The following is a 23,072-nucleotide window of genomic DNA, read 5'->3' as shown; positions in this document are numbered from 1 at the left end:
ATATAATATGATCTACTTATGCTTTACTGCAGTGTCTTTTTTTGCCACTACTGGATTCTAAGATCATAAACCCAAACTGAAGTCACAACACACAGAGATTCCCAAGGAATTAAACAGCAGGAGCAGCAACATGAAGAACACTAAATATTGAGCCAGTGTACTTGGTAAAGTCCCTAACATCAGCCACCAAACATGAATTTTCCTAAGGCAATGGCAGCATAGGGTGGTGCCCGCCTCCACATCCTTACAAATTTTGACTGCTTTGCACCTCCCATCTCAAAACAGCATCAAACTCTCATGAGGTTTTTCAAGGAACACATCCCATTTTTACAAGTGACTGAGTATTTAGTGCAAACTAAAGCAGGAAGCAAGTGGCCAAGAAATGCTGGGAAAATGAAGTAGACTCAGTAGCACTGCAAAGTACAGACGGGTAAATGCGCTGAGACAGTGAGAAGAAAGAGGAAATGTCCTAACTGTGGGGCAACAGAAATGGAGAAGGCCAAAAACTGAGACAAAGAGGCCAAAAAACAGCAGACAAAGCATTTTTTCATGAATCACAGGCCAGAGTAAGCTATCCCTAAAATGCCATCCTAAAAAGGCATCAGCAGGGGAAAGTGACATGTGGTCCACAAGCTGGACACTTCATATTGATTATGGTCAAACCAAACCCTCCTGACTTCCTTCTTTCATCCATTTCAATCCAACCTGCTCTTTGGTCTCAGATTTCTACCATCCAGCATGCCCAGACTCTTGCTACTCTTCAAGCTCTGTGACTCTGATTTCATGTCACCCCTTCAGCCCCTGACTATGCACTGTACTGTTTTCTAAGCATCAAGCATCTAAGCTGTGCTGTAAGCCTCTGATTGCGCTGCATTTGCACAGGATCCAGGACACGAAGACTTTGAAGCTCTCCAAAGCTGCATCTTCCAGGTGTAGGTAGCTAGATCCCAGGCAGATGGCTCTTTCAAGGCATATTATCAGTCACCCAAAAGAGCAATCCCACCAAATTAACACACTTCTAGTATTATAGCTGAACTGATTCCTGATAACATAAGAATCAGGTACTGAGTCTTCCAATAAATTCAAAATACCTGCAATCTCATCTCTCTGTCTCCTCGGATTTACCAGTTCAATAGAAGAAATGTTTTTTCTAAGGAACTCAGGTATGTAACCTACATAAATACTAGCAAAGTTCCATGAGATACTGTGCATGTCTTTAAAGACCTAGATAGGGTACTTTGAAATATCTAGTTTTATGCACATGGGAATCCTAGATTCACTGAAAATCTCTCTGATTTAGAATAGTATTTTACAAAGCACTGGATGTAATTTACCTTACAAGTTTTACTTTCAAAGGGATTTAGTCATCTAGGTCATGTAAGTACTTTATAAAAAGTGTTACTTTTTTCTGCTCCTGCTCCCATATTTTTCACACTGACTACCTTAGGTACTCAACTTCAGTATGATTCAAAGTGTACATTCTCTTTGTAATGAAGGGACATAGTCCGTTCCTTCCAAATGGTGAGTCGCAGCATCAAAGTCAGATGCCTAAAGTCAGTGTGAATACTTACTTATCTGTGTATTGTGTCTACGTTCAGGCAAGTGATTTTGTCAAGGCTGGCCTTCCAATGTACCATAAGTCAAGGACATAAAACAATTTTTATTTCATTAATTGTTTGGAGACAGACAAAGCAGGGAGTTTTTGCATGCATATCACCTTTCTGAACATCAAAGCAGGAAGAGGCTGAGATACCAGATGGAAAACATCTGCAACTCATCTTAAACCACAACAGGTGCAGTTACTTGGCAACTTTCATGTACATAACAGCATCATAATAGCAATTTATCTTCTACTCCACATCAAACAAAAGAAACACAAATAAAAAATTACCTGAGCACCATAGACTCGCTGCATTGCCTGAAGCAACTGGTTTGTATATTCAGTAAGGGTTCCTGCATCTTCTTCGAAGACACTAAGCAAAGACCGAGTCTTCAATAAAAGAAAAAAAAGCAAATGGTTTTAGTCCCAAGTGAAAATATTAAAAAGAATCATAAATGATTGTAAGTAGATGGTAGCAAAAAACACAAATCAGAAATAAGCCTTTAACACTGCATGATTCTCTTTATTCAGAATCTCAAAATATGTAGAAATTAGTCCTCCTATTATGGATAGGTAAACTGAGGCAGAAGGAAGCAAAGTGATAAAATGCTATGGCCAAATTCTGACTCCCTGTTTCTTGCTTTAACTAATAGACATTCCTTCCAAAATAATCAGGAATGTAAAAAATCCTGAATATCTGCCTGCTGACTACAGTAATCCAAACCACGTTAAGGACTGGGTCAAACAGCACTGCTTGCTCACTTTACTTCTCTAATGTCAGACTGCATTAAAAGCACCCCTTTCCATGAGACAATTTACAGAGTATTATTCACTCTCAACTGTCTTGAGCAACTCTTAAAGGGCCACTGCCAAAGCCAGCTGATGTAATCGACCCAAACAATTGAGCGTTCATCTACAAAAACAGGCATGGAAGTAATACACCCACTCAGAGATACCCTGTACTTTCTCCATTCTGCTAGCCCACCCTTGTCAGCAAATGGGGTGAAAAAAAAGAGCATAATGATTTGTGTTATCTTAAAGACATGAATTCCTTTGGTTTGTTTTGGTGAATCGTCAGGCACAAAGAATTACATTGCTGACACAGCTCCTGAGACAGGACACAAAGATATCTCGGAATAATGCCGAGCTCCAGAATTTGCTAGATCATTGCAATAATGAAAGTGGGACGGCTGTCCCTTTAACAAAGTCATGATCCATCCTTAGTCCTAACTTTGGTAAATCCAATCTATTTGATGCTAACTGGCAATGTCTTTCCATCTGTACAGCTAACATATGACATTAATTAGTTTCATCTGCTTATGTGAGGGGCATGCATAAACTCCAGTACTTTCATAATCACCTCAGTCCTGTAACAGAGCAAAAGCTTTATCTATCCTCCTATTATGGGAATTTCCTATGTACCTGAAGTATCCAGACCTGAATCCAGGAAATTTATTTCCCCAAGATTTAAGATCGTTTTAAGAATGCTCTGCTGTTTTAACAGAAGGCACATGTACTTCCCCAAGGCATTTATTCTTCTCTGCAAAACCCTCTACCCAGACTTTATATTTGTCCTGAAAAATTCAAAATCAGCATCCTTCATGTACCCTGGTCTACGATCAACTATCACTTCATCTCTGCCGAGATGTATCTAAGCCAGAAATTAGTGTTGCTCAGCAGTTAAAGTACGTAACTCGGGAGTCAGTCCTTGGGTTCTGTTCTATATGCTGCACGGGAATACTCCTATACTCTGAGTAACTCGAAAGCTCTCAAAACTTCAGTCTACTAACATGCTAAGCTGCTACAACACTTCCTACCTAAGAGTCACTACCAGTCATTGCATTTGGGAAACTTGTTTGAGATCTTAGCATGTAAGGAGATACATAATAGTGTACTGTTTTCAAATAAAGAGTACATAAAAACTAAAGAATGGAGAGAAGGCCAATTCAATGAAATGGATACCAAGAACCCAAACTCATAAAAAACCTTTGTGCAGAACTTCCCTACAAGGACAGTGGCAGGATTTTGAGTTTTCCACACTAAGATAATTCAGTAATTGAGAACATACTGCTTTTCAAAATTATCTGGGTTTAAATGTTTTATCTTAAACGATGCATTAAACCAAGCAAAACTAATGTCAACAAACTATCTTTTATCTAGACAGTGCTCATCTTCCTTGTTTTGTGTTACAACAGCACATGAAAAGTACTGGGTATGAAGACAGTTAGTAAAAAAAAAAAATCTAGGGAAGGCATAAACAATAAAACTTCACACAATGTTTTATCAAGACAAATCTCAAGCCAAGACGAAGAAGTTATAAAGAAATTGCCTGAAGTAGGCTCCAGATCAAACACTTCTGCATGCTGGAAAAGTTTTCCAAACACAGGAATATCAGCTACATTCTTAAATCTTACTAAATTTTTGCAGGTTCAGTTTTTCAGATGTCTAAATATGGGTTGAGGTAGACCAGCTCTGGGAAATAATTTCTGAAAGTCTTGGCCTCAATTATTAGCACATTGTTCAAAAATAATAAAAACAATAAATGATTCAAACCATTTGGAAGTTATTCTTGGAAACTTTTACCTTTAAGAACACCATTTTGAATCACTGCAACAAAATACCAGCATGTGTATATTTTCATTGTTGCTGTTTTGACAAATTCTGGAACAGCAGCTAATGCTGCTGAAATAAACCAGTGGTCCAAATATTAAGCTAACATTCAGGAGGCCTCATTAATAGCACCATTATCTTGGCTTCTGGAAACAGGAAAAAATTCTCTACTTACTTGAAAGTATTTCCCTTGTTTTAGCATGACTGCTTACGTAAATTTCTCTATTTTGTGGCCAAACACCTCAAAATTAAGACACTTCTTAAGGCCTTTTTCAGCCAGCGCTTGGAGACAAGTCAAGACAAAAGAACTATATTGTTGCAGAGAGAGAAATCAAGTTTCAGAAAACTGATGAAGAAATAACTGGCCTAATTCTGTCTTGCACGTAATTCACATACTTCACACAGTTTACGCGAAGTGAGGTTATATCCTCATTTTACCATCCCTTTCATTACTGTAAGTGAATGCACAGGGCAGAGGAGAAGTAGGTCACTACACAGAAGTAAATGATCCCATAAGCTGCTACACTGTAAGTTCTGTGGGACAGAGACTGCCTTTTTGCTTTGATTTTGTAGCACTTAGCTCACAGGGGTACCCTGTTGCTAAACAGACAGAAAAAAACACATCCCTGTTTCATTGCATGAGAAAATAGATGTTAGCAACACTGGGCCATTACAAAAATTAAACAACGCCCCTCCCTTCCAAAGCTCTAGGACTTGAACAAAAAGTAATGACCAAATCAAGCCAAAACATCCTGCAAATACTTGGATTTATGCACGGCTTGGTATTTCCAGTAATTGCAAAGGAGATGTTAACAGCCTTCATTTCAGGTCAGAAGAAAGATGAAGACGTCCAAATTCAATTCAGTGCATTGTTCAACTGCTTTCAGTCAGTGTTACATTTTTAATCATTGAAGGAAGTGTTGACTGAAGAGGTAAATGAGTTCACTTATCCTGTGTGTCAAGTTCTTCAGCTCCAGAACGCAGTGAGGAGGTTAATACTAAAAACATATTAAATAAATCTAGTACATTTTGGCAAACTGTGGAACACGGAACAATTCAGGCTGGCAAGGAACTCTGCCGGTCACCTTGCCCCAACTCCTGCTCAAAGCAGGGCCGACTGACATTACAACAGGTTACTCAACACTTTTTTCCGTCAAGTTTTGAAAGTCTCCAAGGATGGAGATTCCACATATGCCACATAAAAGAGACTAGGAAAATCATTCTTACTAGGATGAGAGTTCATGGAACCACAGAAAAACAGGGTAAGAGGTGATCAAGATGAGCCCCAAGACTAAGTCCTGACAGGTGCATGTCCAGTCCTTCCTTCAAAATGTTTCATGACAGACTCCGTAACACCTTTTAGCAATCTGCTCCAGAGCTTACCTATAATTTCTCCTCCTGATCCATCAGCTGATGAGTTAGGGTTACAACATGGAGATAATTGGGAGCAGGATCCATGATGATCCACCCTGCCCTCTCTTCTTTCCCTCCTTCACCAATAACTTTTGTGTCTCTACACCACACTTCATCCTCAAGTGCACCTTCCCCACCCCTCCACAAAAGTACCACTCTTTCCCGTTCCTCTCTTCCACCCAAACTTTCTTCCTGCCATCCTCCTTTCCCAGCTCTCGAGGCCTCACACGTCTCTGCCCCCTGCAAACATCACAACATGGCGTGTTCTTCACTGCGGGGTCTCCACATCCGCAGGGGTCACTCCTGCAGCTGTGCCGCATCATGGCCCCCAGCAATGAGGCACAGGGAGCTACAGAGCCAGGCACAGTGCTGGAGTGAGGAGAAAATCACCCTCCCGTGCCTGCAGCTGGGAAGGGAAGGGCAGCAAGCACCTGTCCTCCTCTCTAGGACTCCTCCAGAAGGAAGTCATCTTTGGGGGGGGGGGGGCACTTCACCTCATCTACCCTCAGAGGAAGCCCCTGTATCTGAACTACAGCCCCTGGGGTGCCTCACCACGAGAGGAAAGGAGCAGGCACGCGGGTGGTGACATTCCTTCAGCCCACTTTTGTCACCAGGGCCAGGTGACTCACAGCGCAGAAGTCTCCTTTCCCCTCAGGAACGTCGGTGGAAGCCAGGGCACGGAGCTATGCCTACCCATCCTTCCCCAACACACCTCGCCTCGTCGGGGCAACCCTTACAGCGACCGAGTGCACACCGAGGCAGGTCAGCATGAGGAAAACGCCAAGGAGGAGTTCCTCCGGGGGAGGTGAGGAGAAAGGGCGCTGTGCCCCGGCCTCCTCACGCCATGCACCCCGCGCTGGGGTCCAGCCCTCTTCCCGGCGGCCCCCTAGGAGCAGGCACGGCCTGTTTTTCCCGGGCAGATGCCCAGTAGGAGACGAAAGCCTTCCCCCGACGCCACACGGGTGCCGTTTACCTGTTTCACAGCACCTCGGCTCCCCGACGACTCCGACAGGCGAAGTCACCCTGACCCACTCCGGCAGCCCGCCCCGCCGCCCTGCCCTGCCGTCCCGCACACCTGCCGAGAGCCCCCCACCCGCCGCAGGACGCCGCTCCCGGCCCCCCCGGGCTGCTCGCCCTCACCGCCGCGGCCGGAGCCGGCGGGCTGCCCACCGGCACCGCCAGCCCAGGGGCGTCACGCCGGCGGGTGGCCGCGCTGTCCCTGGCGGCCGCGGCGCCGGTGCGCCCCCCGCCCCGCTTCGCGCCGCTACCTGCGGGCTGTCCTGCAGAGCCTCTTCCAGAAGGAGCTTGTCGACGGCGGGCATGTTGGCGCTGCGGCGCGGCCGGGCGCGGCGAGCTGGGTGCGCGGCGAACGCCCGCTGGCACGCCCCGGCGGCGGGGCTCGGCCACGTCCCTCCCCGCGGGCAGCGGGGCACGGCGGCTGGCTGGTTCCGCTGGCGGGGCGGGGGCGGCGGCCCGGGGCCGCTCACTCCTCCCAGTTCCCGTCCGCCGGAGGAAGCGAGTCACGGGGAGGGCCGGCGGCGGAGGGAGCGCGGCAGGCGGGGGGTGGCTTCCTGCCGCCATTAACTGCGGCCTGGCCGGCGCTGCGGCGGCCTCGCCCGTGGGGACGGAGGGCGTCCCTTCCCCTCTCCCCAGCAGCCGGTGGCAGAGGCTGGAATGGCCTCACGCCAGGCCCGCGCTTGGCTCCGTCCCCTGGCCAAGCAGCGTGATGGGAGGGAGGGATGCAGCCTGTGGGATGCCCCCTTAGCTGAAGGAGATGGCCCAGGCTGTGAGGGTGGGTAGGTGTGATGGAAACCAAGGAAGATCGCGTTCTCCAGCCTAGGTTTGTGTGGTATGAGGACCCCTGGCTGTGGGCGAGCCCTTGGCAGCCGCCCTCGGGTGCACCCCAGTGCTGGCCGGGGGCTGCTGGCAGGGTCAGCCAGCTCGCCCGAGCCTTGGGTGGCTCAGGGAAGCACCCCTGGGCCTCAGCCATTTTCTAGGACCAGTGGAGCAGCTGGCTGAGGCGGCCCTGCATACCTCATTTGTGGCATCTGCATGCATTCTTGGTTATGGGCACTCCACAAGCCAGACTGGGACCGCAGAGTGCTCCCAGCAGGTCAGTCCCCGTAGAGCCATATCCCAACACTTGGCGGGTTAGGAGGGATGTGATTAAAGCTACTGGCCCTTCATGCACAAAGCCATGTTCTTATTACTGTCTCACTGCTGTCTAATTGCGTTTGATAACTTCAGCATTTGGACATTAATTTAGATGCTTAGTTGAACAGAGCTGGTATTTTCAGCATAAGCAGAGTCTTGCTTTGATCCATAAGGATTCCATTATGTTCAGGTTTTTGAAGGGTGGCTACTGTTTTTGGATGCCTCTGTTGAAGAGTCCAGTTACTGATGTGCAGAGCAGTTGCTCCGTGTTCAGCAGCTGTAGTTTTTGTTGCACCAGTGTGGCTTGAGACAAATCTCGCTTAAGAAATAAACGTTTCTGAAGAGTTTAAAAAGGATCCTGCCAATTAAACAGAATATGCAACAATAATGACTGTAAAACAATGTTACAGCCTTCAAAGAAATGTCACAGTCTTCAGACAGCTCATGTTGCTGCCTCCTTTTAAAAGAAGAAAGATAATTTTTTAAAAAAACAGCTTTTGTTGTGAAAGTACTTCAAACATAAGCATTGGCCTGCTTTGCCATTGCGGTAAGTGCCTGCTCTTTGCATGTAATCCCAGTGGATTTTTCCAATTCTGTCATTCTTAAACAATAGTGAAGATTTTATGTGGTAAGAAAGGTGATTGCTAATACAGATTTCTTTTTGCTGATTAAAAGACTACACAAGCAGGTGGCCGTAGGAGAATTTTGCAGATCAGCTGGATAATTGTTTGCTTTAATTATGTATGAGAAATGATCATTGGACCCTGTAATTTTGGCTAAGATATTTCTGTGCGTCTGACATTGATTGGTATTGCTTCTGAAGCTTGTGATAAGACCTTTAACCCAATGTGCCAAGCCTGCCGTGGTATAACTGCTCCACTGGTCCTGGAGCTGGACTCACTGTTCCAGGCTCTTGAGTAAGAGCAAAGTTCTCACGTTCAGTCCACTTTTCCTGCCTGAATAAAGACACTGAACCATAATAAAAATCACTAGCTAATACCAAAAATTCCAAGTATGACAGTATGTATTTACATAATGAGAAAACAAAAATAGATTTGGTTTTGTTATAGTAATGTTGTTTCAGAGAATTTTAGAACATTGGAAAGAGGTCTACAGAATATGAAGTAAGGCACTAGCTGGGCATTAGACTTAACAATCCATGACTGCTTCTGAGCCAATTTTGTCAGTCTGTGTTAAAGTCTATATTCTCTTTCTTAAGAGATTTTGTAAAAATTATTTTAAATTCACTGAGGAAGATAAGACCATGCTTTATCAGATTTTTTTGTATCTGCTCAGGGTATTTTTGAAAATTTCCCAAGTACTTCTGTTACAACTCTGCCCTTTTCTTTCCCCTTCTAGTCTTGAAATCGTTCAGCAACAGCTCTTCCCCATTGGGCTGAAGTATTTCCGTCACCAAGAAAAAACATCTGCCTGGTTTGTGTTTTCATTTCACATTGTCTTCCCTCCCAAGAGCTACAGCCTTTAAGCTCATATATTTTCCTTCTTGATGGCTTTGTTTAGTCTAAGGTTCCAGGGTGGAAGCCTGTTGTCATTCCAAACTTGAGGATAGCTATTTCCAAAACAGGTTCTACTGGTTTTATTTAATAAAACAAAAAGCACTTTGGTAACTACTGAAGAGTGATGCTTTTACTATCTGTCATTCTTTATTGCATCATTCCTTACACAGCAATAAACCTGGTGGATTGCTTATTTATAGTGATCAAAAAATTTTCATTGAACTTTCCCAGTACAGTCCAGGTGGTTTTGAATTTAAAAAAGAATCTTGCCTATTAATAATTGAAATTACCTTTTCCTTGGATTACTGATAATTGCAATTAATTTCCCAGTCATCTGGTTTTTTATTAGGTCTCAAGAATTATTCTTCAGTCTTGGTAACTCGAAGTAATGTTTCTAAAATAATTAAAATAACTCATAGTACTACCACCAAACAATTTGACAGTTTATTTGTAGAACAGGAGTAATATTATTAAAAAATTAAGTATGTGTATAGGCAGACCTTTGGGTAGGGGGTGTCTAAGCCTTTGACATGAGATGGTGCTACCTCTGCGTTGTATGTGTTTTGGTGCATGGTACCAGTGCTACAGCACTGGGTTGCCAGGCTTACCACAGCATGGTGCAAGCAGCCTGGCCAGTCCCACTCCAGGTGGCGTGGCGTGCTTCCAGGGCACTCTGTGATACCTGTGCTGCATCTGGTACCCAGGGTAGTTTCTTTAGAGCTGTCTGGGTAGCTTCACAGTGTACAGTGTTTTATCCCCATCTGGAAAAGAAGTGGCACGGCATTTATTTGGTGTGGTCCAGGAGCTGCTCGCAGCACTGGGCTAACAATACTTCAGTTCCTGTCTTCTAGATCTGGGTATTGAATGCAATGCTTTGTTACTACAAGAAGTCTTGCTAGTGAAAAACACTCTCAACTATTCTTCAAAGTCAAATTCAATGGGAACATTGTACATATGGAAAGAGAACAGGGAAACAGCAGACACCTAGCAGACTAAAATCAATCACCTGAATGTTCAAAAAAATTGTCACGGCAGTGTGAGCTGAGCTGGAGAACACTTCCAGTAAGCAGGCCAGTTAATTTTTATGTGCGTATTCTGTAACCTACAGATGACCTGATTATGTTAAGATAAATACCTCTTAGAATGTGAGAACTCAAGGTAAAACCCCTGGAATGGTCAAAATGAAATTGATACATACTACTTACAAAACTAGTAAGAATTAATAGTATCAAATAAGATCAATAAATAATTGAGCATTGAGTATGAAGTAATTTGTTATGTGAACTGTACTGTTTCTAAGAAAAGATGGTTCCTTTCAGCAAAAGCCTGAATGTAGCCCAAAAATCTCATGGTTGAGAGAACGAACAATTTTAAAGGAAAGACGAAGGAAGTTTGGACTCATCTGTAAGCTTGAGTTTTGTCTGATGCATAAATCTCTTGGCAAAGTGATGTAAAATCTTCCAGTACTACTGCAGTTTTGCAGAAATTGGTGCCTCTTTGAATGTGGGGTTTTACATATGACAGTCTTGTTCCTATTTGAGGCTGGTCAGGAATATTCCTTGGTAACCAGCCAGTCAAGTGTGGTCCTCCCCAGACTGCCTTTGCTTATGTGACAAAAGGGACCACAGCGTGAGATGGCAGCTGGGGACTCTGCCTTCTGCAGGACTGGGGGGTCTCAATGCCATGCTTCCAGGTTTGCCCAAGTGCTTTTCCACCTAACTGCCCAGCAGCAGCTGGGGGCTGGAAGCAGCAGTGGTGAACCTGGTTGGTGCTGTGCATGAGTTAATAAGCCCTGCCAGCTTTAATTGGCCTGTTTGGAAACAAGGCAGCAGTTGTGCATCTTTGGCATAATATAATTCCAAATTTGATAATCCACCCAGTATTAATGGAGAGCTGACTATAATTATTTTTTCTGGTTAGACTAGTTACAGGGTAAGTCATATTGCATTGTGTTTTCTTTCTCATATGTTCCATTGTAACTTTAAAGAACATATTGCATTATATTTCCTTTTTGGCTTCATACCTTATGCTTCACAAGAAATTTCTCATCAGTAGCGTGCTAGTCACATGTTTGCTAAGTCAGCTGAGTCTGTTTATGCATTTAACACAGTGTCTAATTTATTATTCTTCGTACTCAGTAACAAAGAAATCTTTGAACTACAGATGACTTTTAGAGGTGTAATAATTTACCCTAAGATGTGCAGCTGTCCTGCATAAATATAGAGGGTATATTAAATGATAGTAACAACAAATTGCTTCAAATGCATTCTTTACAAGTGAAAGATTTGAAAAAGACTTTCATTACTCTCATTACCAGAAGCATTCCAAAACAATTTTTAAATAGTATCTGAATAAATTACTGGTTAGATTAATAATAGGGCTTCTAATGTACAGGAGAACTCGTGGACACGTAGAGGAGTATCTTGTGATTTTGTGTATGACCCACAAGATAATGCCAGGCCGAAATAAAATTCCACTGAAATTATTAATTGCCAGTGTAACCAAGATACCGTGTTCTTTGTTTTAATGCAAAACACATGGCTTTGTTTATTTCCATTAAACACATTAGTAATATGCCAAAACAGATATGTACAGATGTACTGACTAGTGGGATGAATGGAATTAAAATCTTTTTGAAGGTGAAGGGTGTAACTGCCATCTTTAATTTCATGTAATTTAAAGACAATTAAGTTCCCTCATGTAAGCAAGTACAGCAGCAGCCTCCGTCCAGATCCAGAATAAGAGAATGGTTTCAAAAGCCAGAATCTCTGATGACAGTACCGGCTAAAGGTATTGCCACCACTTCCTCTTCCCTGTGGTACATGGCCTCCAGTGGTGTTGGCACAACTCATTTGAGAGCCTGCCTGATGAAGGCATCTGATTTAAGTTTGCATTTGCTTTGCAAGGAACAGGAGCAAGCAGACAATGGGTGGGTGGGTGGTAGGGAAAAGCACTGAAATATTTTAAGCTAATATAACCTTTTGTCCACACTTTTTGCAGTGCATGTGCAAATGCTAAGATACAGGCTCCTCTCCTTTTAGATGTGCTTTCTGTAATGAGTTGCTCCCTAACGTAGCAGAGACTTCTTCTGTTTAAATAGGAGTTTGGGGATATCTGAGGTACAGTGAAAAATGTTACTGCAAACTACAAGTGACAGGAAGAATAATACAAGTGCAAAGAAATGCACATGTAGTATGATTCTGTAGATTAAAATAAGAGCTATATAATGCCTGGCATATAATTGTTTTATGAAATGCTAGTAAGTAACCTGTTAGGTATAAAGGTTACCAAGCATCAGAATACCATGTTGCAAATGCAGGTTGAATCTGCAGGTAGGGCTGTCAGTTTAGTGTCAGAGGGAGCATTGACTCAGAGCCTTCTTTTATGGTCTTTAAAATACAACATTAATGCATATATCATAAGCAGATGCACTTAATGTTGTTACTGTGTCTAAAGCCAGCTTTTGGCCTCATTTTTTTATCGTGAGATCACCTGAGCCAACTAGGCCTGCACTCTGTGTTTTCTTCTGAACAATAAAATTGAAAAGCTCATGTCGCTTAACTCTGATCACTCCTTTTGATTCACCTTCCCTTGGCATCTTTCTGTGGCCGATTAGGCTAAAACGGCTGAATGATAAAATCATAACACTTACATATAGCAGTACAAACCCTAAGGCCTATTAGAAGTCCACAAAAGTCTGCGAGCATTATTATATTCCTTTTGGCCTTCCCGCTTGCTGTTTGGGCTCTATTTGTTCTGCGTACATAGGGTAGCACAGGGGGTCCTTTTCCATAACCGAGGCTGCTGTGTACTACAGGGGCCCCAAACGGCTTCCCTCGTTGCTTCCCCCTTGAGCAGTGCCTGCCTACGCTGCCCAAGGCAAAAGCAGAGCAGGACGTGGTGGTGCCATAGGGTGTCATTCTGTGGTTTTAGAGGAGCAGCAGAAACCCCAGAGGACGATGCAGAAAGCAATAAGGAAGCTCTAGGCAGCGCCCAAATGCGCACTGATACCACAATGTGTTTGTTTCCTGACGGGGCGTGACTTCTCCAGGCAGGCTGCCAAAGCAGCATCACCAACATGTGTGCACAAGCAAGTGCTGGCATACCAGGAAAATACATTGCTGCATTGCTGTCGGGACAGAAGGTGGGATGCCCCCAGTGTAGCTCAGCAGCAACCATCTCACTGAGCTCTGTGTTCCTCCACAGTGCCCAGATGCTTCCAGCTTTGCACAATCAGACCAATTTTTCTTCCTGTGACATTCACTTAGATACAGGGGTCCTCAAACTATGGCCCGCGGGCCGGATACGGCCCCCCAGGGTCCTCAATCCACCCCCCGGTATTTACAGACACCCCCCCGCCCCCCCCGCCGGGGGTTGGGGGGGGGGAACCAAGCAGCCGCAGATGACTGCCTGCCACTGCATCCGCGCGCCGGCCCCCTGTTAAAAAAGTTTGAGGACCCCTGACTTAGAAGTTCTTGGGCTGTCTGGAGAAAGCCAAATACTGGAAACCCTTTCCTGTCATATGACTGACCCTACTGCTGCAAAGGCAGGGCTTGCTGAAAAGCTAGAATTACGCAGCGTGTGCACTGAGACACTCCATCCAGCGTTGCTGCTGGTGGCAGATCATCAGCCCGGCACACTGGTGACTTGCCTTTGGGGGGGGCCAGTCAGGAGTATAAGGGGAGCAGAGCTGAATGATTATAGTAGAGATTGAAAGCCACATACTGTTATTACCTTTCACAGTGTTGTAGCTCTTAAGAGAGTCTTGTCAGATGCGCTGGTCTTACAACATGGGTACGCGTACGGCCCCTGGGAAGGCTGGCAGCAGAGCCAGGCTGCCACTGTTAGCAAAATAATTCTTCCAGTTGGCAAGCCTCTCTGTTTTCCCAGGATAAAGGCCACTGTGAGCAAGGTAGAAGCAAGATGAATTCTCTCCCTGGGCCGTGGGCAGCTGGCTTGCTGTGAACTGCCCGCCGTATGTGACTGCTCAGGTACCTCACATCAACTTCTGCAGAATTTGCCTTGCAGCGGAGAAGCTGCCCTGCCTTTTTGCTTTCCACCACGTGATTTGCCATGCAGGCAGGTCTTTTGTAACCCCTGTAACAATGCCATATGTTACCTGTGCATGTGACTACCTGGCTCCCGTCCTGCAAACACAGGAACTTGTGTTTAGCCTGTCAAATTCCTGGAGATTAATCAGACAATAAATGCTGGCCAGATGAGTAAACAATTTTCCAGTTCTTTCAAATTAATTTATGGTAACGCATTGCTTTTCTTTGTTTTTCTTTCACTATTCAAAAAGAGAACATTTAGTTCAAGGGTCACATACAGTCATTATCTTTAAATACAATGCTTATGTTTACATAAGCGCTGACAAGATCCTAGGTCAGCAAGCATCTCTGTTTGTGAAACATGAAGCGTGCAGACAACATGTACAGCAGAGTCGATAGGACCTAATACTGTACATGAGTTTTTCTTAGAGGGGACCCAAGGTTCCTAACTAGTTTTTCACCCTCTCAAATCAAACCTGAATGAAACAGCAAAAAGAAAAGAGCTCCAGGCAGAACAGCAATGCGTATCCTTGACTGGGAGAACATGAATAATAATGCAATGGAAAATATTCTCATCAGCATTTAAACTAACTTAATTACCTTGAAAGAAATCTATGACAAAAGCAAAGTCTCCAGAGTTTTTCAGCCCTTGCCTGAACAGAACTGCTTATGCATATAGTACTGTAGAGGTTTTGTTACTTTTGATTTACACTGCATCGTAGCATTGCCAAATGTTCAGTACTTTGAAAACTATATCGAGAAAGAGTGGCTTGGTTTCAAATAAGCATTCTGGTTATTGTTAGGTTTGAGTCCAGATCTCTTCTCATTTACACTGTTGTACATTTGGATACTGGTGCTGCTGGCATGTGTGGTTTCACCGTGTTGCAGCCTTCTAGGGAAGGTTTGCTGCGAGGGGCTACCAGGGCTGTCAGCTCCCCATCAGCCCTCCACCGAGCAGCATGTGCTTCTTATTTTTGGGTTTGCAGGAAAAGGACTACTCCTTATTGTGGAGGAAAGAGCAAATGCAAGTCCTCAAAACGTAAATACTCGCTAATCAGAAATCAAAGAAGTCAATCTCCACAGCAATTATTTTAAACTAAGTTCATAATTTTTATGCAATCCAATGCATTTTAAGAGCCCCAAGTCATGATTTTTGGACGCATATACAGATGCAAATACTAGTAAACAAAATAGTAGTGTTACCGAAAATTGTAACCAAGAAAACTCTCCAAACCGAATGATAGTTAGAAAGCCAACATGGTTTACTGCAGTGCTGGGTGCATGGAGGATCTTCCCTCCTAACATGCACACCAAGTTACGTGAGGGTACACATTATATACAGTAGAGTACTTGCATATTCATATTACATTAAATACACATTTTTATTCATGCACAGGATTGATTACAAGTTTCTCACTTCTAATGCACGTCTTTAGATAGCACTGCTGAAGTTTTTTTACCAACATACACGTGCTCCCCAAGTGGGGGTTTGCCCTCTTTTGGGGGGAGGGGGCGCAGCTATTTGAGTTGGAGGTCACAATCTCCCATTACCACAATTACTTTTGTACTAATTTTCAAGTAGTTTTCTGTGGATTGCCACACTTTATCAGCTGGTCAGAATTTTTTCACTTCGAGACTTCTTTCTGCATAATTTATGTAATGGTGTTCTTATCATTATCTGTTCTTTGTTTCCCAAGATTGACTCCCTTGGTTGGAAGTCCTTTCATTCATTGGTTTAGAATCCTTGAGATGGTGGGTACTTGAGAGGGTGAGTCATTTAACAACTTGAGAAGGTGGGTCAGCTTGACCTAAACTTTGTGCACATTCTTGTTTAACACTAAATCAGAGTTTGGTAATTCGGGAGTTTAGGCAACACTAGTGTTTTGGGAGTAATTCCAAAATTACTGATCGAGGTTTTCAGTGTATTGCCTCCATTATGTTGTTAAACCTATGTTGCCATGTAATATAGTCTGTTTTAGCTTTGCAACTATATGGTTTGTTTCAGTGAAATCACTATGGAGGACACGTACCGACCCTGGTTGTGTAATTTTATGCCAAGAGGGAAAGAGTCGTCTAAAATTTACAATCGCTGAGGAGACTGTACAGTAGCTGCGAGACCATCGTATAGGTAACTAATGGAAGAAACTTGGACTCTCCTTGGGCTCTTCATGTAGGGGAAGTAAATTAAGGTTCACTGATGGGTCAGCTGTAACTATAGGGTTGACTATTGTTTGAGAGCCCTTAGAAGATGCTGAGATACCTGTAAGAAGCATGTGCAATGCTTAATTAACATCGTACTGCCTATTGAATGAATATGTATTATTTTTCTGAGAAAGGTAATGCATAAACTTAAGTGTGGACTATATAATTTAGTTTGAACGCAACCTACAGCATGCATGTTAGGTGGAATGATCCCTGCTGCATCCAGCATTGCCGTAAAGGGATGCCTGCTTCTTAACGCTACCTTGGTGTTAAGAAGCTTTCTTATTCCTGGTTTTGGTGACACCTGGAATGAATGTAACTAGATAAAGTGTTTAATGCAGAGATCCCCGAACTCCATCCATTTCTGTGTCTCTCTCTACCTTTTGCCTTTCCTTGTGGATCCAGAAGCTGACTCCATATTAAAAAAAGGGTGAATTGCTTAATCTTGTTAATATGAGTAAGAGGAGATTGTCAGCTTTATATAGGTGTGAAAAGGATGTCTCCTATGAGTACATCATGTAACTACACATACTGATTGCTTAATAGTTTTATTTCATGTGTACAAATACTCTGCTCTTACAAATGATTCAAATTATGTATACAAAAGCCTTCTCTAAGCACTTAAAAATTACTAGTATATAATCTGTCAAAAATCACATTCTGATTAAAATTCAGTGTTAAAAACATACTTCTGCTTTTTGTTAGTCAATGCAAAATAATATAATTGGTGTACCTGGGTGGTTTTTTTGAATAAGCTAGCATACACGGCTTCCACGTTGCTAATCATGTGAACAACTTCCATGTACTGTATGCCTAATATGACAAATGTTTCTATTGATCAAAATGAAACACATATTTAGTTAAAGAGGTGCTGGTTTGGTAGGCATAAAATTTTTCTCTTTTTTAACCTGGCTGCTATTTGCAGAATTCCATTTTTTTCAATGAAATGGCACATAAAAGTTATGAAAGTCCCACCCAATGTGAATTATATATAACCACTGTAAAAATACTGGAAAATTCTAGCCTACCTAAGTTTTCAAAAGCTAAGGTGCTAATTAAGCAGAAGTGGATAAGTATGCAGATTTGATAAAGATATTTTTCAACATGAGGATGTATCTCCTGTTTCTACAGTCGGCAGGCACACTGCATAGAAAAATGAGGCAGTGACTGTGATATTTGGCTTTATTACTAATATAAAGCAAAAGCAATTACTATGTGTGGAAAACTAATCAAAATCTATAGCAACAACAGAGAAAGAATTTACATCTGAAAAAGTGCTTGAGAATGAAAATCAAATAAAGCAGGGATACCATCTTCCCATGATACTGAGGAAATAATTCTGCCTTGTGTGCAGAAGGGTCTCTTTTGAAATAAAAGTGTAAGGGACTGTAAGACAGACTGGTACATTGTGCAGAGGACCATCTCTTGAGACACATGCCTTTTCTTGTATACAGTTCTGAGGCAAGGAGGTTTTTCTTTCAGGGATCTATACCATCTTGTCTTACACCACTACTTGAATACTAGTTTAGGCTTATCAAATGGTACAATTGTGTGTTAAGTACAAGTCAGTGGGATTAAGCATATGCCTAAAATGAAGCTTATGCTTTGTTCCAAAGGGATGCACTGCTGCACTGGTGTTTCAATGACATCTCAGTATAAATGTCCTTTCTCTAGCATTTTCCCTTTTTTTAATCTTTACATTCTTGAGATCCCTAAGGCTCTAATACAGCATATATATCAACCTTTGGGGCACAGAAAGGATTCCAAACTCTTTCTGAATATACAATGTAAGTTTTTATCCATTTGTAATTTTCAAGGGCACCTACCTTGAATTGTAGCAGCAAATGCACCAACACTAAGCCAAGTGTCACCGAAATTCGGGAATAAAACTCCTTAACACCAATGTATTATTGAGATGCAAGTATTATTTATTGTGGTGCCGGATGCGCGGGGGATCACTCTACCTACCATGCATCCCCAACTATTTCATGGGGACCAGTTTTGTTACATAGCTATACATATTTGTGACATTTCCAGGAATTATCTGCATATGAATGAGTCTGCGAGGGGGCCTTCATTAATATTATAATGTCTGTTTTAGGCTTGCATCAGTTATGCCTCCAAGTGGTCACCCCCCGACGAGGGTCTGGTAGTTATTATTGCCTCTTCACCCTGTTGTTTGCCCCATAACCCTTTAAATTCTTACACATATCCCTTACTTGACACTCCTTTATAAACCACAGAACCAAGCCTGGTTTTTCTGCTGTAGACCCTCTATGATCACTTAACACATTCCTTGACTAAGGTAAATACTTCCATGTATGGTTAGTAGCTACATACAGGAACTACAAAGCCTAAACAGTAGCTGGTTCCAAGGACATAGCTGACCTAAAACTAAAAGTTAGGGGGTTTTATGTACTGGAACAAAGGATAAGTTCGTTTCTTATACACTGGAACAAAGGTTTATGAAGCAACTACGGCACAAAGGAGTATGAAGCTACTACAGCACTGTATCACAAGCATCTTTTTCAGATGGGAGGGAAATTAAGGAAAATGTGCCCACGGATTCAGAATTTTAATAATTAAAAGTCACTGGGATTCTCTATTTGTATCTGGAAAGGGAAAATGTGAGATAGTTACCTAACTGATTCTGAAGAAATAAGACATGGAAGGTTAGAATGTGCATTAAGGTAAAGATCTCCAGGGAGGTTTTCTTGTTTTCCTCTGCCTTTCCCAGGGAGCACTCTGATGTCTCAAATGTAAGCACTTCTTGAAATCTGGTAATTCAGTCTCCTAGGCTTGAATTTGCTGCAGATGCTGGAACTGTATTTCAGTGCCACTGATATGAATACAACTGTTTAAGAAGACTGATAAAATAGACCTTCTAAATCAACTTTGAGGTTGACATAGTGATCCTTACTCAGATAGGTGTTCCATGAGCTTGGCAAATGCTTGGTTCCATGACCCAAAACTGAATCATCCTTATGGCTCTGAAAGAAAAATCTTGCAGGGAGTAGATAATAGCTGAGCTCGGGAACAGATTCTTCAAAAGCTCTGTACAGGTCTGTATGCTAAAATATAGACATTTTTAGGAACAGACATGACACTGATATAAACATACTAGTGATGAATTATGATTCTGTTCTTTGCTGTGTTGCCTTGATAAATTATGTCACATGAATGATTTAAGGCTAGCTGGTAGCTGGCCCATCAGTGGGCTGCTCAGTATGGTGACGGGCTCATGGTGAGACAAAACAGCTTAGGTCCCAGAGGAGTGTGGGACTGGTGCTGAGAAGCTCCCACAGCAAACATGGGGCTCCCAGGCAGCCAGAAAAGAAAGAGAAGGGGATGGTGTAGAAAACGGTCCGCATTTTCCCATTGCTAATGAGTGTGGGGGACACACACTGCATGGATTACAATAAATTGATGGTGGGCAAAGCAGTTTGGCTGCTCCCCCCATGCAGGGTCCTTGCACTGCTTCTTGTAAGCTTGGTATTACTGGCAGAATTTAGTTTGTAGAATGGGGTGTTTGAATCGTTTTGCCGGAAGTCTCTTTCAAAGTATTTTAACTACCTATTGATACAGCTGTGAGGAAATGACAACCATCACCGCTGCTGACTAAATATTAGGATAGGGGTTATGCCATATTGATTTTTTGATTCTTTGGTGTTTATTCTGCTATGAAGAACAGAACTCATGAATAGTGTTAAGTGAGGGACTGGTTCTTCAGTGTTTATCCTAATACAAAGAACAAACCATTAACAGCTGAAGTGAGCAGCAGCCAGGTTCAAAGCAAACAAAAGGAGGTTCTTCAGATCACATGTGGCTGAGAAGTGGAACACAGGATGCTTTGGGTGCTAGGGGCTTACCTGGGTGGGACAGGCTCATAGAAGAGAAATGTGTTAAGGTTGCTAAAGATACAGCAACTCTGTCTGTCTCCGGCAGGCTCTGCAAATGCTGGAAGACGGGGGAGTTTTGTGGACACCCATCATATGAGTTTCCTGTGTTCTTTGAGCTGGAATCAGAGCAGGATCCTGAGCAAGGTGGATGTTTGCTTTGACCTGATACAGCATTTTTTATGTTCTTGTTAGGCACACCTTTTTTTAAAAATAGTAATCTTATCCCACTGCTTCCTGCTTTGCCTTCTCTGTTATCTCATCCATCAGCTATTTATTGTCTTTCTGACTGCCAGCAAGGATGGAAATTCATTATATGTCCAGATGGTACCTTGCACAGTTGGGGTCAGACTGATGTGATCATCAAGTGCTATCACATAATAAGCGTTACTAGGGAATACTGTAGAAACATGGGGATTGTAGGTTTTTTCTTTGTGGTGGCCTCTGGGATTTGTTGTAATTGTCATTTGGCTTCCATTCCCCAAATCAAATTTGTTAACCCTTTTTGTTAAGAATGCAGTGGGTTTTCTGAAAAGTTCACAGCAATGTAGAGGTCTTCTCTGTATATAACATTCTGAAGCATTTCCCATTGCCATGTAGTGGGCACCTTTGATGATTGTGGAATCATGGTAGTTTTTACTAATAAGGTCTTGATCTTTTTTTTAAATTATTATTCCCCTCTTTATATCAATGAAAATAACTGAGTATCTTGATGCATTGGGCTTTGTTCACTGAGATGTAAAAGCAAACAACCCCCAGTTGACCCAAGGGTGTCTTTGTTCGTGGTAGGCTGGAGCTTGGACTACTGAATTTTTCAAGCAGAATCATCCTTGCAGGTTTACTGGGAAATTGGGGTGTAACTGTCTGACCTTTGATGGCCAAGTGATCACAGCTCTCCTCTGTGCAGCACCATGGTATTTGAACAAATCTGTGAACACAACTAGCCCAGGTTGCTAGCTGCAGAACAACAGTGCTGTAGCCAGACTGTAGAACTGTCTGGGGAGAAATATAATACCTGGTAGCCTGAAAACAGGAAATTGGAATTTGACAATACTGGAACTGAGACTCTGCTGTGAACAAAGTGATTGCCTTGTTTAACTCTGACAACGATTTGTAGTGCAACTCTTCAAGTGGGAAAGTTTGGTCTGAATTAAATTCCTGTTGTAAATTTTATTAGGAAAAATTAATCTCAGTTAAGCTAGCTACTGATGGAGAATGGGCAATATCTTAAGGACACTTGTGGTTTTGGAAACATCGATATTCAAAAAGGCATTCTTCAAAAGAATATACCCAGAATATGGTAATTAGCACTGTTATTTTTTCTGTGCTTGTATGAGCTGAGATGCAAGCCTTTGGAAGCTTGCTCTGTTAGAAAAAATCATGGGTGAATAAGGTTTCTATATGGATGCTTAGATAAAAGAGAATTCAGGGAAGTATACATTCCTGTACAAATAAGGGCCGTTTCCTAATACACAGAAGTAACTATAGGATTTTAAAATCCTTCTCCATAGACCTGCATACCAGCTTGACTGACAAATTGTTGGGATTTCAAACACTCAGACTAGCAAAAATGTCCAAAAAGAGAAAATGACTGGAATTTCAAGTTTGGATAATCCCGTTAACTGACCAGTTTTCCCAGATGCAGGGAATACATCACTCCTTTCCTTTCATGTAAAGTGTTTGTTTAAAAATGAATGCTTACATAACTGTATTTTGCTACCGGTTATTTTCAGTAATAAAGTGTAATACTCAGTTTGTGTAGAAAACAGGTAAAAGTTAGGAGGGGCTGCCTCATTACAATCCCAGACATACAGAAGAGTATCTCATGTTCCCTTAAGTCCCCTGGAATGGCTAGTAGCTCGCTCCAGCTTTGGATGGGTGTGCTGGAAGTTTCTTGCTTTACTGAACTTGGTGCAGCCCTTAATCTTTGCACACAGGGTGCTCAGCTTGTGTACAACACAAGTGAGGAGTGAAAAGCATGCAGAAGGGAGTTACAACATCCTTTTGTCATCTTTAATACTACTGCAAGTTTCTGAACCAGTCTCATATCTTCTCCTTGTGGCCAGGGCAGTGGCTCAATGTGAAGGCATCTCCAGGGTTTTTTTGCTTCCCAGCTGCCTCTTCTAATACGTGAGGACATGGCTTGGCTTCAGTGCTCACCACAACTGCTTCCTCCCAGGTAAAGTATATATTAAAATCATGTTCATGGGTTATTCCACAGTGTGGCAAGTCTGTGGTCAGTGTGGATTGCTGGGGTTTTTTGTTTGGTTTTGTATTAGAAAACCATATGGAAACTTAAGCAGCACGATTTTCAGCCTTGCTTTCAGAGCACCCTTTCTTCGTTTTTAACTCTGACGTTAAAAATTCACTTTGGGCTCATGCCTGGCACTTGAAAGCTCAGTCTGAGAATTTATTTTTCTATATGTGATTTTCAGGAGATTAGCAATGAAAAGGAGGTGGCTCTGAACTCTTGTTAGATTTTTTTCTGAAGCAAAATGCACACAATCGCACTGCCTGTCTGCTTGGGGGCTGCTGGTGGTGAAGGAGTTCTGTGGCCACGCATACATGCCAGGTAGCCGTGCCTTATTAGATTTTGAACTTTGTTCAGGTTTAGGCAATTTGCCAGGAA

At 42.6% G+C, this 23,072-nt stretch overlaps 1 protein-coding gene and 1 long non-coding RNA gene across 2 annotated transcripts in view; both read right to left on the bottom strand.

Moving 5' to 3' along the window:
* Positions 1–7,084, bottom strand: part of APPL2 (adaptor protein, phosphotyrosine interacting with PH domain and leucine zipper 2) — a 38,868-nt gene extending 31,784 nt beyond the window's left edge. The window contains exons 1-2 of the mRNA XM_056338929.1: positions 6,892–7,084; positions 1,892–1,990 (exon numbers count right to left, since the gene is read on the bottom strand). Of these exons, the coding sequence (XP_056194904.1) occupies positions 1,892–1,990; positions 6,892–6,945 (153 nt within the window). The 5' untranslated portion in view covers positions 6,946–7,084. The remainder of the gene's footprint in view (positions 1–1,891; positions 1,991–6,891) is intronic.
* Positions 7,085–9,716: 2,632 nt separating this feature from the next.
* On the bottom strand, positions 9,717–14,456 carry LOC130149380 (uncharacterized). Its single transcript, XR_008821894.1, has 2 exons — positions 14,029–14,456; positions 9,717–10,055 (listed from the first exon to the last, which is right to left on the bottom strand). It is a non-coding gene; the product is annotated as an uncharacterized LOC130149380 (long non-coding RNA).
* Between the last annotated feature and the right edge of the window lie 8,616 nt (positions 14,457–23,072).

Source organism: Falco biarmicus, chromosome 5, assembly GCF_023638135.1.
Source record: "Falco biarmicus isolate bFalBia1 chromosome 5, bFalBia1.pri, whole genome shotgun sequence".
NCBI lineage: Eukaryota > Metazoa > Chordata > Aves > Falconiformes > Falconidae > Falco > Falco biarmicus.
Note: the sequence above shows the minus strand (reverse complement) of the source record. Positions and strands in the feature narration are given on the sequence as shown.